At 44.2% G+C, this 18,643-nt stretch overlaps 1 protein-coding gene across 1 annotated transcript; it reads left to right on the plus strand.

Moving 5' to 3' along the window:
• Nucleotides 1-1,940: 1,940 nt before the first annotated feature.
• Nucleotides 1,941-17,752, plus strand: LOC101949838 (cystatin-A-like). Its single transcript, XM_005292744.4, has 4 exons — nt 1,941-2,192; nt 4,627-4,724; nt 11,573-11,674; nt 17,508-17,752. Exons 2-4 carry the CDS (start codon nt 4,653-4,655, stop codon nt 17,640-17,642), a joined length of 309 nt encoding a protein of 102 aa, XP_005292801.2. The 5' UTR covers nt 1,941-2,192; nt 4,627-4,652; the 3' UTR covers nt 17,643-17,752.
• The last annotated feature ends 891 nt before the right edge of the window (nt 17,753-18,643 follow it).

Genomic DNA, 18,643 nt, shown 5'->3' on the forward strand with positions numbered 1-18,643 from the left:
GAGTCATTGGTGTAGTTACCTCGGGAACTGTTACCTGGTGACACTGTGTGTGGGATCTGGGACAGTGAAGAGGAATTGCCAATATGTGCCAATGGCAGTAAAAGCAAGTATAGTGGGAGGAAAAAGCACAAAGAAAAAGTGTCTCCCAGCCTGTTCAGGAAAGGGAAAAGGAAGGATAAACAGGAGAGATGAATATGGAGCAGCTGAAGAAAATTCAGCTGGCTGAGATATGCACAGTAAGAAAAGTAAGCTGTCAAGGGCTGACAAAGGCAGAGCTAACTGAATGGCTGTAGTCTGAGAACCAGAAAAGAAAGGAGGGTCCAGGATCGCAAGGTCCCTGGCAGAGATTCCAGCAGCAAGGGGAAATTGTGGAGATGACTCCCTAAAGGGAAGCGGGGTGAGGACAAAAGAGGCAACAATCATGCTCCATCTAGACTGTGTCAGAGACTGGGACTGGGGCAGCTGTGCCTAGCGGTTAGAACTGGGGTTGTGCCTAGTGGTTAGAGCACGGTGTTGCACTGTCTGGAGTGCCTCACGATCTTGCTGCCTCCCTCAGGGCAGACTGTCAAAAACAGGGCAGACACCCCACACTGCTGCTATGTTCTAAAATTAGATTTCACCAAGCCAGTAACAAATGTGAATTGCTGGATCCCTAAAACAGTCTCACCCTGGAGTCATAGACAGTCCCCCTAGACTCACCAGTCTATCTTGCTACCCAGACATGCTGGGCTTAGTGATAAACAGTCACTGAGACCGAAAACATCACAAGATATTCAAGTTGCTTTCTGTCCCAAGAGACGAGTCCCTGGCCCCAGATCAATGTGTATCTTAGATCTCACACCACAGCCAATGCCTGTAGCCAATCCTGTAATAAATTAACTTAAAGGATTATTAAGAGGAAAAAGGAACGAGAGAATTATTTACAGGTTAAAGCAAACAAACATATATACAGATGAGTTGCACTCTAAATCCTAAGAGTGACAGAGTTGTAGTGATCTGTTGATTCAAAGTGTATTTCCAGCATGGCCGGCTCTACTGTTTTTGCCGCCCCAAGCAGTGCGTCGAATTGCCGCCATGGACGGCGGGGGCAGTCCGTGTGCCTTTAGGGCGGAAAACGCGTTTCCAGGGCAGCAGCAATTTGGCGGCAACTTCTGTCTTCAGCCAGAAGACAGAAGCCGCCAAATTGCCCCCGCGGGCAGCGGAACATAGAAGCTGCCGCCGAATTGCCACCGGAAACACGTGTGCCGCCCTAACTGCACACAGATTGCCCCCGCTGTCCGCGGTGGCAATTCGGCCCGCTGCTTGGAGCGGCAAAAACACACGGACTGCCGCTCCTTGCAGATTGCCACCCCAAGCACCTGCTTGGAATGCTGATGCCTGGAGCCGGCCCTGCTTTCCAGGCAGACCCGGGGTAACCCGTTGGGCTCTCTGGCTTCAGTTTGGTGTCTCTGGCCCTGTGAGAGTTCAAACAGCAAAGGGATGGAAAATTTTCCCTGTGTCTTTGTTTTATTTCCTTCATGCAGCTGCCAAGTCCATAGGAAGAGCTTCCTTGCACGTAGTAGTTCCAAGGTGTGATAGGGCCATTCGCCAACGCCTTGTATTGCGATGTTCCTTTATGGCCCAACTGATTTTGGTAGTTCTGCTGGATGGGCCTGGTGGAGACACTCTTCCCATCTGAGTTTACAAGTTTACATGGGATGTATTAGCTAATTTTACATAGTTAGATTTCTTTTAAGTTAAGCTGTGTGTATGTGCACTTGGTATAAAATAACACTGAACAACAATTGAACGTGTGTGTGAATGGATGACTTATCTACAAAATACGTAGTGAGGTGGAGTGGCCTCCCTCCAAGGCTGACAGGGAGGAACCACTCCCCACCCTCTTGTGGGTGGAGTGAGGCTGGGACCGCCCCTTGTGCTGGAAGCAGAGGGATGGAACAGGAAGTATAAGAGGCAGAACCTCCAGCTGAGTTGAGCCAGAGCCAGGAAAGGATTCAGATGCCTCTGCTTTGCTGCTGACCCCTGCACCAGGGACTGAGCTGTGCCAACCTCTGCCCGTGAAGCAGTACCCTGAGGAAGGGGAGCTGCTAAGACTGCTGTTGGCTGAGTACCCTGAGGAACTGCTGGGACTGCTGGGTGCCGTGTACCCAAAGGAGACTGAGGACCCAGGAGCAACGAAACCCTACGAACAGGTAGGGGTAGAAAGTAGCTCAGGGAAACCAGACATTAGTCCAGTTGTGTTGGTGAAACCCAGTCAGCATCTTTCCGCAGGATCCCCACTGACCCAGTGGCAGGATTCCCTGCCACTAACAGGGCCCTGGGCTGGGGCCTGGTGGAGTAGGGTAGGCAAGGGTTCTCCCTACACCCTGCTGCCAACCCTACCCCTAGTCCTGTGTTTGTCTGCTGCCTGCCAAAGCCAGAGAACTGGGCCATTTTAGAGGGCTTATTCCTTCACCCTCCCAGTTCCCTGGTCCTTCTCGCGTGAACAGAGAGCAACAATACCCGAAGTCCAAAGGTGCAAACAATTCAATGTTTATTGGGGTGAACTTCCAGTAAGCTTAAATCCAAGTTCCTTTTTCCTTATTTTTGAATCCCAACTTACTTCCTGTTTGCCTCTAATTTATATAGTAATATTCTCAGCTATACCTTAACCGATCATTTTACTGAAATCTATCTAACCAGTCCTAACATAATTCTCTAACGAATTATATCCCACTACCCTAATTAACTTACACCTAGCAAAATTATTTATACAACAGACAGAAACAATTAGAGAACCAGACAGATTAACAATAGAAAAGTGGGGGCCATAAAGATAAAACATACAGAAATGAGGGTTTCACAACCACAACTATTGAGAAGTGATTTCTTGCCAGACAGGATGCTATCAAACTAAGTTTTCTTTAACCATCTTTATCTGGTGGTGATAGGCACTATCAGGACAGGATCATCTTCCGTACAGCCCAATACCACCTTGTTTAAATGTGACTAGTTTAAGAATGTGAGGATGTGACCATACGCTTCCCAGTTTATGGCTGGTCCTGCTGCTTAGCCAAAGGCCTTAGCCTAAGAACCAGGCCTCAGAATATCCTAGCGAGAGAAGGCCCATACACAGGCGGACTGTGATTTTGATTCTTTGTTTTATATCTCTATAACTAGCTAAGTGATAAAAATACACCTAAATTCTTAAAGTATAGGCCTTTACAGACAGGCCTGCATATCTATATCCTAACAGGCCATAGACTGCTACTGCTACTGCTCTGCCCTGTCCAGAGGGCTTGAGCCTGACTGTGTTTGCTGTCTGTCCTAGTCAGGCAGCTCGGCTAAAGACTGTCAATTGCCCTGCCCCACCCCAAAGGGCCAGGGCCCTAGACTCTTTGCTGACACTTACCATGCTAATCCCCCGTCCTTTGGCCTCAGCTGCTAGGTGGAGCAGCGAGGCGGTGTGGCCTCCCTCCATGGCTGAGAGGGAGGAATCTCTCTAAGCCACTACTAATAGTATACAGCTATTTTGAATGTGTGTTTCCAATGGTTTATCTATCAAAAAGGACACAAGTTGGCTCGAATGCATGCTGAATTGTTTGGGAAATGGGGCGGAATAGGGGGTGGGGAGGTGTTGTGTTTATGTGTTGGATGTTTTGCTAAAATATTCTTTTAAATTTTTCTGTCCTTCAAAAACTTTACTAAAATTAAGAGGCCTCTGATACAGTTTAAGCCAATAGGTGCTAATTTCCAATAAATATAAAAGGCTGTGAAGAAATACAGTACTTTAAGTAAATGGAACAAGGGAAATTGTTCTAAAGATTAGGTATGTCTTTCACAGGAGTCTATCTACCAGTTAGACAAATGCTAAAGGAATTATGCAGAAAAAGAACACTTTATTCCTGGCCCAAAACTGAAAACATAGGTTTTGTAAAAAGTTTGAGAGAGAAATTTCCCTGCATGCTCCTTTTGAAGGGTAGGTCATATTTCTGCAAATAAAAACTACAACACAGGGGGAAAAAGAGGTTGGGGGGAGGTAAGGAGGTAGCATATACCAGCATTCTTATCTCTGTCCTTTAAAGAGATGGAAAATCTTTCCGCTTTATAATGAAAAATAGAGAAATAAAATCATTACAATTAAAGGCCTTTGCCCATCTAAAAATACAGAGAAAACCACATTTTAAGTTAAACAGGAATTGCTGCAATGAAAACGAGGGAGAACGTGTGGTAGTTTTAAGGCAAACGTTGGGATATACTTGGGTGTAGCTCGGTGTTTACAATCACCTCCCTAAGCACGAGAACAGTCACGTGTGTTCAAACTGGTGGTAAATCCAGAAATTACCATCTCAGGCTGAACCAATTTCCATAACTATGGGAGTTGAGTGTTATTTTTTTTCTGCTTTTCCCATGTCCACAGAGCACTTTACACATAGTGATATTTAAAATGCTCTTTCCCTTACTATTAACAAGACTAAAATTTTGCTTTTGTTTTGTGTTGTTCCTTTTTTTCCTTCTCTCCCCTCTTCAAACCTGTGTGTGTGTATATATATATATATATATATAAACTTCACATATACAAATCACATGACTATGTGACTACATAATATCAGATCTTTGACTATTCTCTGATTACATTTGCTCTAGATCTTCCTTGTCAGAGTTTCCCCAACATGTCATCAGAAGTTCCTGGAGGCTGGTCAGAGACCTTGCCTTGCCTACATATCCAAGAAATTGCTAACAAGGTGAGTGGCATGCATTGAAAGCTGGACAACAGAAACAAATATAACAAAAGTGTATGTTGTTAAATCAAATTCTAGAGAGATTTGGGAATGAGGTTACAATATACTTTAAAATCTAACATCCAGCACTGAAAATGGAAACCCTCTTGATTGATTAGAAGCATGTAGTATGCGGCATGGAAAAATTGCTTCAAAAGTGACTGCACTAACTCAAGTCCATAAAATTCTTAGATTCGTGTCTGCCAAGGCCAGAAGGGACCATCTAGTCTGACCTCCTGTAGAACACAGGCATAGAACTTTTCATTCTTTTAATCCATTTGATGTGGCTGTTAGGGGGCTTTTTCCTTCACCCTCTCACTTCCCTGGTCCTTCTCGCATGAACAGAGAGCAACAATACCCGAAGTCCAAAGGCGCAAACAATTCAATGTTTATTGGGGTGAACTTCCATCAAGCATGATTCCGGTTTCCTTCCTCAGTGTCCCCCTTCCCAGCTCTGACACCACAGAGCCTTGCCTGTGTCCCTGTTCCCATTCCCCCCTTAGCAAAACATGATTCCAATTCCCCCCAGTCCCTGTTCCCATTCCCCCCCCTTAGCAAAACATAATCCCAATTTCCCCACCCCCATTCCCTGTTCCCATTCCCCCCTTTTAGCAAAACATGATCCCAATTCCACCACCCCCAGTCCCTGTTCCCATTCCCCCCCTTACTTCCTGATTGACTGCAGACTATATAGTAAAACTTGAGTTCTGCTTAGCTATACCTTAACCAATCATTTTACTAAAATTTTACTAACCAATCCTAACATACTGTAACATGGTTATTTAACCAATTATATTCCACCACCTTAATTGGTTTACACCCAACAAAATTAATTATACAGCAGACAGAAACGGTCACAGAACCAGACAGAGACCATGCAAATAAACATACAGAACAATACAGAAGTGAGGATTTCACAACTACATCTATACAGACATAAGGGTTTTCCAGCTGTGTCTATTGATAAGTGAGTTCTTACCAGACAGAAAACTATCAACCTAAGTTTCCTTTTACATCTTCTAGGCTCTTTCCTTTCTCTGGAGGTGATAGGAATATCAGGACAGGATTGTATTCCTAACAGCCCAATAGCACCTTATTTCCATGTGACTAGTTTGGAATGTGAGGATGTGACCATACACTTCCCAGTTTATGGCTGCCTCTGCTGCTTAGCCGAAGGCCTTACTTAGCCTAAGAACAGAGCCTCAGTCTGTGCCTTATACATACAGAGTGTGATTTTGATTTTCTCTTTTATACCTCTATAACTAGCTAAGTGATAAGAATATACCTAAATTCTTAAAGTATAGGCTTTTACAGACAGGCCTGAATATCTATATCCTAATAGTGGCCATGGTAATTTTGTATCATTCTAGTTTTTTAATCGAAATGTCATGTGGTACCAAGTATAATGCCATACAGAAGTCTAGGTCTATTACATCAATGCTTTTACCTTTATCAACCAAATTTATAATCTCATCAAAAAGGGATATCAAGTTAGTCTGACAGGATCTATTTTCCATAAAGCCACGTTGATTGGCATTAAGTATAGTATCCTCTTTTAATTCTTTATTAATCAAGTCCCATATCAGCTGTTCCGATATCTTGCCTGAAATCGACGTCAGACTGGCAGGCTTATAGTGGTCTGGGTTATCACATTTATCCTTTTGAAATACTGGCACATTAGTTTTCTTCCAGTCTTCTGACCTTCTGCTTTCCAGTCTTTTGGGAGCTCTAGAGACATTCACAGTTGTGGTGCAGATAGCAATATATGAATGACAAGGTCTTCACTGCCTAATAAACTACCAGTGCAATTCCACCGGCAGTAGCAGTGGTAGAAGCACCTGTGTAGACAGGGTTTTAGATGTCTTTGCAAGTGTATCATCAAACCCTGATCTGTACAGAATTGGCTGACAGGGTAGTAAAAATATCAGTGTCCTGCCTACACTGATTCTTGTGTACTTGGGCTAGTGGAGCTGCACTGGTGGTGAATTGGAGGTCCCATTTGCTAATGCAGAGCAGCCCAGGGAGTCAGGCTTTTGTTCCTGGCTCTAGGGCTTGCTCTAGGGTCCCATTACCAGGGGAAGAGGAGGGGAGTGGGTATGTCAGGGCCCCTAGATGTCACTATTTTTTAAAAAAATAACCTTCTATGAGTCCAGGGGCTAGTTGGATCTCTGGAAAATCTTGGATTTTAAACGTTCAAGAAGGTAAAAATTGGCTACTTTGTCAGTATTTTCCTGTGATTTATAATTTTGGCCTTTCTGATAAGATTTAGGGCCACTTGAAGGTTGTTTGGGCTGGGGGATGGACATGGGAAAAATACCCTGGGCCTGCCTGTCTTGGCCATGGACTTCCTGTGTGACCCTTTTGAGGAAGGGGAAATTGTGCTTCAGTTTCCTCAGCTGTAAAATGGGAGGCAAATAATACTTCTCTTCCTCACATGGGCGCTGTACGATTTAATTAATTCATATTTGTAAGGCACATTGAGATTCTTCCTTGAAAGGCACTAGAACTTCAAAGTATTATGGCTGTTGTGTGCACACACTGTGGAAACGTAACAGATGGTCTCTGTCCAAAAAATCTTAGAATCTGAGTGTGGTGGCTCTGAGCTCACCCTTCTTCATGCATCTCTTTATACAAAGGGAAACTGGCTGCCAACAGACAAATGTCATTGATGATTGGTTAAAATATATTAGTTGACTTTATTGACTACATGTTTTTAAAGAAATGGTCAAAGTTCATTCATTAGCTCACTGGCAATCACAATGGATTAGTGGTTGGTGCACTGGGAGGGGTAGTAATGAGACGGATGTGATTCCTGTGTCAGCCACAGACTCGCTGTGTGGCCTGACTTTGGGGAAGTCACCTCAGCGCTCTCTGCCTCAGTTTCCCCATCTATAATGCTGTCATTACGTTGGATTTCATTGTAGTATCCAAATGCTCCTAAAAGAGGCTCCAAAGCAGACAATTAAAATCACAGCAAATGGAAATGATGCTTTGCCAAAAGCTCTTCTAAGAGGAAAGGATTTTAACCCTGATTTCCTCATTAAGTACAAGGCACTTTTCATCTGGCAATCTGAAAGCACGAATCCCAAGCAGAGATGGGCACCTCTCTCCGGCCTGTCAGTCAGGTGCCTAAGTACCTTTGTAGATCTGGGCCCTGGGCCCTGCCCCTCTTCTCTCCATTTTACTTCTGGCTAGCTTAGATGACTCCCCACTCTGCCTACTGGCTTCTGGGAATCCCTTTCTTAGGCAATTAAGTCTCCCCATACAATACAGGGGGAACTTGGGTGCCTAATTGAAGGGTAAGAATTCCAGGGTGCCTAAGATCCTTGGTGAAATCTAGCCCCAGCAGCCCTAGTCCTATCAATTTTGGGGAGGTTTTCTTGTACCATTGTTGACCCCTGGGCGTTACCTTCATTTCTGCCCTTATCCTACCTGAGTCCAGAAACAACAACAAACAATACATTTGATCAGGAATGTATTACTTAATAAATCTCCTTGTCCTACATCTGTTAGGCATGAGCCAAGGGCTTCAAACTGTCCATTTGGGGACTAGGCAGCTGGCAGCTTGAACTCCCTCAAAGGGATGGGCCCTCTCAATAAATAACTGATGGGTAAATAGTGCTTGGAGGTTGGGAAGGTCATGAATGGCAGGGGTGGGGGATGACAGTTTATTTGTCTGAGACAAGGACAGCTGGCGTTGAGGGAACACTTAATTCAACACTTCCAAAGAAGTGGAAAGCCTGGGTGTGGTGTGGTGAATCTGCTGAGAGCAGCAGAAAGGAAAGGTTCCATGGGAACTGGGAGAATAGTTAGTCAAGAGTGGGTGCATTGGGGGAATATGGGAGGAGCGCAGTGATTGCAGCATTTGGGGTGAGAGTGGCAGCATGTGAAGCACTGGAACAGCTGCTCCAGAGTTGACACTCAAGCAGAAGATGCTGCATCAGTGTGGAAGAGCAATTCAGAGGGACCCCCAATGAGTCATACCACAGAACTGAACTCTGACCAATTACCTCTACTGCCTGAATGGATTAAGATATTAAGATAGTGAGGCTTGAGGACCCCAACCTTCTTTTGAACTGTCCCCCAAAGGTTAAACTGAGAACTACTCTGAGCTGTTTAGTGAGCCTAGGGAATTTGTCCTTTTCTGTCAGCCTTAGTAAATTAGTATTTCATTTGTGCTGTGTGTCAGAGCTTTTTGGGACCCACTAGCTCTTGTAGTCCATGTGCCTCACAGCTGAAGTTTCTTTAATGCTTTCCTCTGAGATGCAGTACATCTGTATCTGAGAAGGGTTGATGTACCATAGCACTCCAATGACCTCATCATGTGAGTGTAATCACAATAGTCTTAGGGAAAAGTCACTTCATTGTGACAGATATGACACTAACCTGCAATATGCTGGACAAACCGTATTGAATTAAATTAGTATTATAGGAGTTCATTGAATTAAAAATGCAAAAAATTATGTATGATTGAGGGATTGTACCATGGGGGAGGGGAACCACAGCCCTCTAGTAACTAAGAATAATGTGGGGAAGTGAGGCAAATTCATTCAGATTATAACACCTCCAGAGAGGTACCACCACCTGGAGAGATACTTGCATTTACTGGTTCAAAGGATTTTTAGATAAATAGTTTAAACTGACTTGAGGCCTTTTTTCTGATACAGTAAATGGACAGGACCTTCTGTCCAATCCTTGTGGAAAGGTTGGAAGGACTTAACCTACTAGAGCCCTACGTTGGAGCTGGGGTGACCTCTGGTAAATTTTCTGGCATGTGTGTAGGTTTTTATTGTGTTAATGTTTCCTGTGTAATGCTTTTACCTTAAGAATAAATGTGTTTGCTTAGAAAGATCTGTGTGATAACCTGTCACTGCTGGAACTCCATGTTCAGAGCCTGCGCAGAGAAAGCAGCTCAGACACTGTCCTGTTTAGGCAGTCTGGCTTGCTGGAGATATCACAGTGTAGATTAGGAAGCTGTGCAGCCTGAACTCCCTGGTCAGGAGGGAGAGAGACATGGGCCTTTGCCCAAGACAGGTGATGGCTGAAAAGCTGGGGGCCTCCTGTTGGTGGACAGAAGGGGGGACTGCAGGTGCAGTTGCCTTGAACTGTGACAGTGGGTACTTAGCCTTTGAAAAGGTCATTGATAATGTCACTGTCAATTCATTGATGAGCCCCAAACTTCCCTTCCCTTCAGATGTATGTTATCATGGGAAACACTCCTTGTTCTACATCATATTTTTGAAGTACTGGCATTGAATAAATTTTAAAAATCCACAGTGTTTAAAGTTGTTCCCCTGCATAAACACATCTACCCAAACCTGCCTCCAGCATGAGGGAGTCTTGCCTTTGCCAGCTGGGTGTTAGCTCCCTAACACAACCAGCCTGTCAGCCACTCTCCTCTGGGCAGTACCAGCCCTGTCTTTGCCCTGCAGATTGAACATAGGTGCACCCCAGCCTCAGAGTCCCTTTGAAGTGTCCCTCTGTGGTATGCAGCCCCTGATCCCTGGACACCACAGAAATCCCAGTTCCTCCATTCCCAAAGGAACAGTGGACCCCAGGTTTACCAGATCACTGTTCCGGTAGCACACCCAACACTTCAGTTCACTTAAAGGAAAACAAAAGAAAATGTATTTAAGAAAGAACAGATTAAATGGAAACAAGTGTGAGTGATGGAAACAAATGGTTCCCTATTAACCGCAAACTAGGGCCTACACTTAAGTTAACTTTCCTATGTAATAGTGTAGATTCTTAGCCCACATTTCAGTCTTTTGCTGCATTTGCTAGCCCCAAGGAGCGAGGACCCAATCTTTCATGAAGCACCCCTGCTCATCAAGGTGCCTCCTTAGTCAATGTATACAGAGCGTCTTTCTCCACCCTGTGATATACCAAATCAGTCTTTTGTCTTTATTCACCAAACAGGGGGATCCACTCAATGTCCTATCATTGCTTTTCACATTCAAGTGGTTGCGATGCTTAGTTTGTCTTCAATGGTTTTTCCATTGATTTTTCTGGGTTGGTTCCAAGGCAGACAATGAGTAATGGAATACATAATCGGCTAGCACAGAATGGGCAGCAACTCCTTCCTGCTTGAATTGTCCGTCTCTGAGACATATTATTCCCTAGTCACTCACTTTCCCTCCAAGACCATAAAGGCAAAATTTTCAATACAGTTACATTATTCCTTAAATATCACCCGTACACACATCTCACAATGATTATGGGTATTGAGAAGTTACAAGTTTTCAACAGAGACCTCACATGCTGCCTGTCATAGGTGCATACCATGAAAGCAGTGTGTTAGGTGTAGTGAGTTTGTCAGGTCTAGACAGGAGTTGCTTGTAGAGAACAGCGAACCCTTTGCCAGTTGGCAGCAATGGGCATCTGTATCATAGTGACCAAGTGTCATGTGATGGCAAACTGGAGGTGGTGCCTCCTTTAAGAGGGAGCTAGACCCGACAGACTCTGAGGTCAGTGGATGGACAGGGGTTTTGGGGGAGATGTTTGCAGAAAGCAGGAGCTTCAGACGAGAGGTATTTCAGGAAAGGCCAGGCAGCAATCCTAGTTTTCACAGGGCTGTGAAGCCTGGCTGCAAGGAACTGTGGAGCCTAGGGAGTAAGGCTGGAAGATCTGAGTTGAGTTGAATTGTTTGTTAATAAGCAAGGCCCAAAGAAGGGAAATGTTATGTGCTGCATGTCAGCCTATGTGCATTCTTTGAGAAGCTGAGAAGAAGAAACTGAGGCAGTAGACAAATGATGAGAAGGGGGTGTACTGACCCCATTACACCACCTAACCCTCTTTCTTTACTTCTACAGGTGAAGCCACAGCTGGAAGAGAAAGACAAGAAGCCGTATCCAGTCTTTGTAGCCATACAATATAGAACTCAGTTGGTTGCTGGAACAAACTACTTAATTAAGGTCAGTACTCAACAAAATCCCGCACTTCTTCCATCATTCCTTAAGTATTCTAGTTGAAGAAGAACGTAAGTATCATTTTGAGTTCCTTTAAGCAAGATGTTCAAATAGTGAGCAAACATTGCAGGAAAAGTTCCCAATATGACTTTTAATCAAGGTAGGGACTATCTCTCGTCTGCTTGTGCAGTGCCCAGCCAGCACCTGTTGGGTGCTATTTTGCTACAAAAATAGAAAAGATAAACAACTTGTTTTATGAATCTCATTTGAATCTTATCTTAGTATGTATAAAGCATGAGTCATACTCTTTCAGCTGTATATTGTAATATTTTGGGATTGCCAAGAGAGCGATCTCCATTCAAGCAGCAAAGAGTCCTGGGGCACCTTATAGACTAACAGACATATTGGAGCATGAGCTTTCGTGGGTGAATACCAACTTCGTCAGATGCATGTAGTGGAAATCTGCCTCTGGAAATTTCCACTACATGCATCTGACGAAGTGGGTATTCACCCACGAATGCTCATGCTCCAATACGTCTGTTAGTCTATAAGGTGCCACAGGCTTCTCTGCTGCTTTTACAGATCCAGACTAACACAGCTACCCCTCTGATACTTGATCTCCATTCAAGACTCTAACTGCTTTCTCAACTCTCATCCTCAGAGCTGGCCTTAGCTTTTGTTTGGGCAGGCTGGAAAAACAATGGCTTTTCCTTCCTGCCATCTCTGTGCCCTGAGAAGAAATAGAATCCTCTTCACCATAATCAGCCCAGTACCACAGGGCCGGCCTGGGGATTTTGGGGAGGATTCTGTGGGTACACACCTCAAACTCTGAGCAATTTTAAATACAGTATGTGTGTGGGTTTGGGAAGGATAGATCTTTAGATCCCCACAACCTTCTGCTGCAGAAGGACAGTCCAGCCCCGTGTTCCTTTCAGTCCTAGTGATCTGCTTACATTTTCCAAGGCTCTTTCTTAAGGGAAAGGGCTAGAAACTTTTTTTTTAATGGTAGCGGAAATTTCCTGCCTTCCCTAATGTTTCCTCAAAACAAGCGGTCCTATGGTCATAGGCTGCCTGGGGCCCAAAAGCCCAGTCTGCTCCTTCTCTCGGAGAAGCATTAAGCGAGGTATTTCTAGTAGGGATAAGGAGGTGCTGGTTCCGTTATACAAGGCACTGGTGAGACCTCATTTGGAGTACTGTGTGCAGTTCTGGTCTCCCATGTTTAAAAAGGATGAAATCAAACTGGAACAGGTACAAAGAAGGGCCACTAGGATGATTCGAAGAATGGAAAATCTGTCGTATGAGAGGAGACTCGAGGAGCTCGGTTTGTTTACCTTAACCAAAAGAAGGTTGAGGGGGGATATGATTGCTCTCTTTAAATATATCAGAGGGATAAATACCAGGGAGGGGAGGAATTATTTCAGCTCAGTACTAATGTGGACACGAGAACAAATGGATATAAACTGGCCGTCGGGAAGTTTAGGCTTGAAATTAGATGAAGGTTTCTAACCATCAGAGGGGTGAAGTTTTGGAACAGCCTTCCGAGGGAAACAGTGGGGGCGAAAGACCTCTCTGGCTTTAAGATTAAGCTTGATAAGTTTATGGAGGGGATGGTTTGATAGGATAAAGTGATTTTAGTCAATAGATCAATAACGTGCCATCGCTGGTAATTAGTAACAATGGTCAATGATGGGATATTAAAAGTTACTACAGAGAACTTTTTCCAGAGGGTCTGGCTAGAGAATCTTGCCCGCATGCTCGGGGTTCAGCTGATCGCCATATTTGGGGTCGGGAAGGAATTTTCCTCCAGGGTAGATTGGCAGAGGCCCTGGAGGTTTTTCGCCTTCCTCCATAGCATGGGGCAGGGGTCGCTTGCTGGAGGATTCTCAACGATTTGAAGTCTTTAAATCATGATTTGGGGACTTCAACAGCTGAGTCAAGGGAGACAATTATTCCAGGAGTGGGTGGGTCAGCTTTTGTGACCCGCATCATGCGGGAGGTCAGACTAGATGACCATAATGGTCCCTTCTGACCTTAGAGTCTATGAGTCTAAATGGTGGGTCTTTTTAGCTCTGTTATTGTGAGAAGCCTTGTCGAAGGAGTTGGGTTTTCATTGTGCTCTGCACACTCCCGGCCCAGGTCTCATCCTGATCTCCTGTGGCAATGAGTTCAGTCATTTAGGACCATCTGTTAGGAACATTCTGTCTCCTGCACCTGACATTTTCCCAATGGATTGCCAGTGAGAGTAGCTCTCTGAGGGACATGGATAGAGAGGTTTTCTAAGGTAGGTGGGCATTGCAGCCCCTAACTTCTAGATGCTTAGTCACCCACTGGAATTCACAAACCCTGAATTAGGTGTTCAGGCTCCCTACAGAATGGATGGGGAAAGTTTGGAGCCTAAGAACAGGATCCACAAAAGCGTGCACACTGAATGAAGAGATGCTTAAGCTAGCCAATAGGAAATACTGAGGAGAGCAGTGTCTGTCCTGAGTACTTCCCCTCAAAGGAACTTGGGTATCTAACTCCAGTCTGGAGTTAGGCACTGTGATGGGATCCCCCGAGTACAACCTGGAACTGGGGTACCACTGTGTCCTCTTAACTCTCTAGTCTGGGCTGTCTCTCACAATGCTTTGGTACTGACAAGCAGTAAACCCCTCCAGGCACTGTTATCACTCAGCAGAACAGCACATGGAGCCCCACACCCAGCTAAATTGCATGAATGCACTCTGAGCCACTCACGAATCACAGAGAGAAAGGCACCAGCAAATCTCCCAAGCCCGCAACCCGGAGCTATACCATCGTTTCCTGGTCAGAAACCTGATCAGTATAAGATTATTATCCAGTCTGCCTCTCCCTCGATGTGGAGAGGACACACACTGGCCTTTGTAAACTGAGCTGAGATTTCCCAAGCACTTCAACCAAAACACACTGCTTTAGGTAAAATATAAAACAGATTTATTAACTACAGAAAGATAGATTTTAAGTGATTATAAGTGGTAGGCATAAAAGGTCAGAGATAGTTACCAAAGAAAATAAAAGGTAATCACACAGTCTAAATCTTTTATTAGACTAGGCAGTATTTGGACCAAGCAGTTTTCTCACCAAACTAGATGTTAAGTTCTTAATACACAGGCTTCCCCTTTAAGCCTGGGACCAGTCTCCTCAGTTCAAGGCTTTGTCTTCCCAGTGTTCTTGTTGCTTAGGGGGGGAGGTGGGGGAGGATAAAGGCCAAAGCATGATGCCACTGTCCCCTATTTTATCTCCTCAGTCTACGTGCCTGGAAGACACTAGCCCAGGCATGCCGGTGGGCCTACCTGAGTCACAGGGTTGAGCAAACCCCTGTTGTGGTCTTGTGCAACTGAGTCATAAAGTTGAGCAGTCCCCAATGTGCGGTGCTTGTGCAACTGTCATTGAATTGTAAATCCCTTGTATACTATTCCCCTGCTGGTCAATGGTGGGTGATGATCGTTCTACGCCCGCCCAGATGTTGGTAACCTCCTTTGTTGTGGTCCCTAGAGAACTAGCATTGGGTGACTTCCAAACTCACAACATATTTCATTAACAACCATACAGCAAAATCTTATAACCTCATAAATACTAGTGATATACATATTTTAACAGAACAATGGGTTTCAGTAGACCATGACCTTTCATATGATATCCTACATAGCATGATTTGTATGAAATATATCATAATTCTATGACAGAGGTAAATATGGGTGTTCCAGGGTGCTACTTTGAGGTACAGAGTGACACAGGCACCTGTCTCTGCTTGGGAGTCACAGCCTAGAAAAGGCAGAAGTGTTCAATAAATATTTGTGTTCTGTATTTGAGGGGAAAAAGAGATATAATCTCTACCTATGGTGATGATAACACTCTTTCTATTCCACTAATATCTCTGGAGGATGATAAACAGAAGCTACTTAAGTTAGACATTTTCAAATTAGCAGTATCAAATAATGTGCATCCAAGAGTTTTAAAAGTGCAGGCTGAGGCGTTCACTGGACTGTTAATGTTGATTTTCAATAAGTCTTAGAGCACTGGGAAAGTTTCAGAAGACCGGAAGAAAGCTTAAGTGCCAATTTTTAAAATGGATAAATGGGATGATCTGGGTAATTATAGACCTGTCAGCCTGACGTTGATCCTAGGATGGGGGATTGGTCCTGCTTTCAGCAGGGGGTTGGACTAGATGACCTCCTGCGGTCCCTTCCAATCCTGATATTATATGATTCTATGATGCTATGCATAAACAGGCAAATCTCAAGTAGGAGTAGAGAGGCTATTTTGTCTCTATATTTGTCACTGGTGCAACCACTGTTGGAACACTGTGTCAAGTTCTGGTGCCCAGTATTCAAGAAGGATGTTGATAAATTGGAGAGGGTTGAGAGAAGAGTCACGAGAATGATTAAAGGGTTAGAAAACATGCCTCATAGTGAGATTCAGAGCTCAGTCTATTTAGTTTAGCAAAGAGTAAGTTAAGGGTCATCTTCATTACTTTCTGTAAGTACTTGCATGGGGAAAAACATTTAATAATGGGCTCTTCAGTCTAGCACAGAAAGGCATAACATGATCCAATGGCTGAGAGTTGAATCTAGACAAATTGAGACTGGAAACAAGGAGTACATTTTTAATGGTGAGAGTAATTAACCATTGGAACAATTTGCCAAGGGTCATAGTGGATTTCTCCAGAGCTGAACATTTTTAGATCAAGATGGGATGTTTTGCTAAAAGATCTACTCTAGGAATTATTTTGGGGGAGTTCTATGGCCTGTGTTTTATAGGAGGTCAGACCAGATAATCATAATTGTCCCTTTTGGCCTTAGAATCTATTATTCTATGAAAAAGCCTTCTCCTGGCATCAGGTGCCTGACCTATTTCTTGCAAGACACCGGGTGGCACAAGTCTGACTTCCCACAAAACAGCCAGAGGGGAAAGGAGGAGCAGACTGACTTCCTTACAACCTTTACGCCAGTGGTTAGGGTACTTGTTTGGGAGGTAGAAGACTCTAGTTCAATTCCCCTCCTTTGCCTGGTGGGGAGAAGGGATCTATCTCCCCCACTCCCCAAATCAATTTGGAAACATTGAAACAGTTTGTCAGCATTTCCAAAAAAATATTTTTTGATTTGAGAGACAGTAGATTTGAAATTGTATTTTTTGGTGAATAAAATGTTTGTCTGAAAAATCTTCACCCAGTCCCTGTGAGGGTGTTGGCTTACCTCATCCCAGCATTCAGCTTTCTTTGCCTCCTGCCCCAGTATCTTTGTATACAGCTCTGGCCTTCCTAGGGAAAAAGGGTTAACTCTTTCACTGCCAGTCTAGGCATGAGATCTGAGTGAAGTCAATGAGACTTTGCCTTAGAAAAACTGATTGAAAACTTTTGGGTTTAACTATCAGATTTTTTTGTAAAGAAAACTCTTATTTACTTCACTCAGATCCAAGGGTTTGTGAAAAAGCAGAAGATGAAGGGGTTGAGTGGGACGGATAAATTTGGGGTATGAAGAATATGACCTAAATTCAGCCCAAGTGCAACTCCTTGAGAAACCAGGAAGTGACACGTTCTTATGGCAGGGTTGAATTTGGCCTTGGGAGTGCAGGGATAACATTTCTATTTCTGCTGATCATCAGGAACACCCTAATTTGGACACAAAAGCCTGTTTCTTCTCACACATGTGATATGAAATGGGACAGTCTCTACAGACCAGGTTTAGGGTATTGAATGGGACCATGTGTGATTTAATTTTTATGTTGTAGCTATTCATAGGTTCAGCACTGCATCTCCCCAAAACATCCTTTCCTTAGAATCTGCTTAGTCCATGGCTGTCCCATTCTCCTTGTCTTTCAGGTCTCTGTCAGCAAAAGCAATGATGAGTGTGTACACTTGAGGGTGTTCCAAAACCTTCCTTATAAGAAAGAGGAGCCCAGTCTTACCCGCTACGAGACTGGCAAAACCAGAGATGATCCATTGGAGCCATTTTGAATGAGATGCTTGGGATGGGCTCTTCTGTTGCTCTTTCTACAGACTCCCAACTGATACCGCCTTTGCCAATACATTAATGAAAATAAAAGGAATCTGATTTTGAAAACTAAGTTTGTTTTTCCGTGTTGCATGTAACAGAAGATCTTTCTTGATTCCAGCAGTAAGTAACTGCTGCTAACTTACGACAGGCCTCCAAGGAAATGTGCTGGATCTACCCAAATACCAACAGTTCAGCACTGCATCTCCCCAAAACATGTGTCCATTAGAATCTGCTTAGTCCATGAGTTTGACTGTCCCATTTCTCCTGGTTTGCTGCTTTCTGCTAATAATACTACTGATGTACAGAACTAGAAGAATTCTTCCGCCAACTCCACCTCAAGTAAATCTTTCACAACAAAGACACCACCACCCACAACTACCACATCCCCAATGACAGTCACAAGAAAAAAAATCATCTGATTGGACACCCCACAGTGGAGAAAAGCACACAGTGGATCATTACATCAGTTGCTTCAGGAAAAAAAAAAAATCTACTGTGAAATCCTCAGACATTAATTACATCAGGGGTGGCCAAACTTACTGACCCTCCAAACCGCATACAACAGTCTTCAACCCCACAGGAGGTGCCTGCCAGGGCCCAGTGTTTCAGCTCCGCTCTGGCTGAAACCCCGAGACCCCCCCTCTCCCTGCTACAAGGCAGAGGTCCCGAGCTCCCCCCGCCCAGTCTGGTATGTGGAGAATGGGGGGCGGGGGCACCATGGGGGACTCTGTGAGCTGCACTTTAATAGTAAAAGAGCCACATGTGACTCATAAGCCAGTTTGGCCACCCCTGCATTACATCCACTGCAGTCTCTGTACCGCCCACGGGATAGCCCCTGAAATCCAACCACCAGATAATGATCAAATCAGTAGACAAAGGGGGCACTATTGTAGCCACTAATCATGATAACTGTCAATGAGATCAATAGACAAGTCTCTGACACCACCTACTATAAAGAACT

The sequence above is a fragment of the Chrysemys picta genome, chromosome 1, assembly GCF_011386835.1.
Source record: "Chrysemys picta bellii isolate R12L10 chromosome 1, ASM1138683v2, whole genome shotgun sequence".
Taxonomy (NCBI): Eukaryota; Metazoa; Chordata; order Testudines; family Emydidae; genus Chrysemys; species Chrysemys picta.

What these genes read in the sequence shown, in the direction of transcription:
- LOC101949838 (XM_005292744.4), top strand. Translation starts at nt 4,653, where the DNA reads ATGTCATCAGAAGTTCCTGGAGGCTGGTCAGAGACCTTGCCTTGCCTA. An exon ending in TCCAAGAAATTGCTAACAAG is followed by an intron (nt 4,725 to 11,572) that starts GTGAGTGGCATG and finishes TTACTTCTACAG; the next exon opens with GTGAAGCCACAGCTGGAAGA. An exon ending in GAACAAACTACTTAATTAAG is followed by an intron (nt 11,675 to 17,507) that starts GTCAGTACTCAA and finishes CTTGTCTTTCAG; the next exon opens with GTCTCTGTCAGCAAAAGCAA.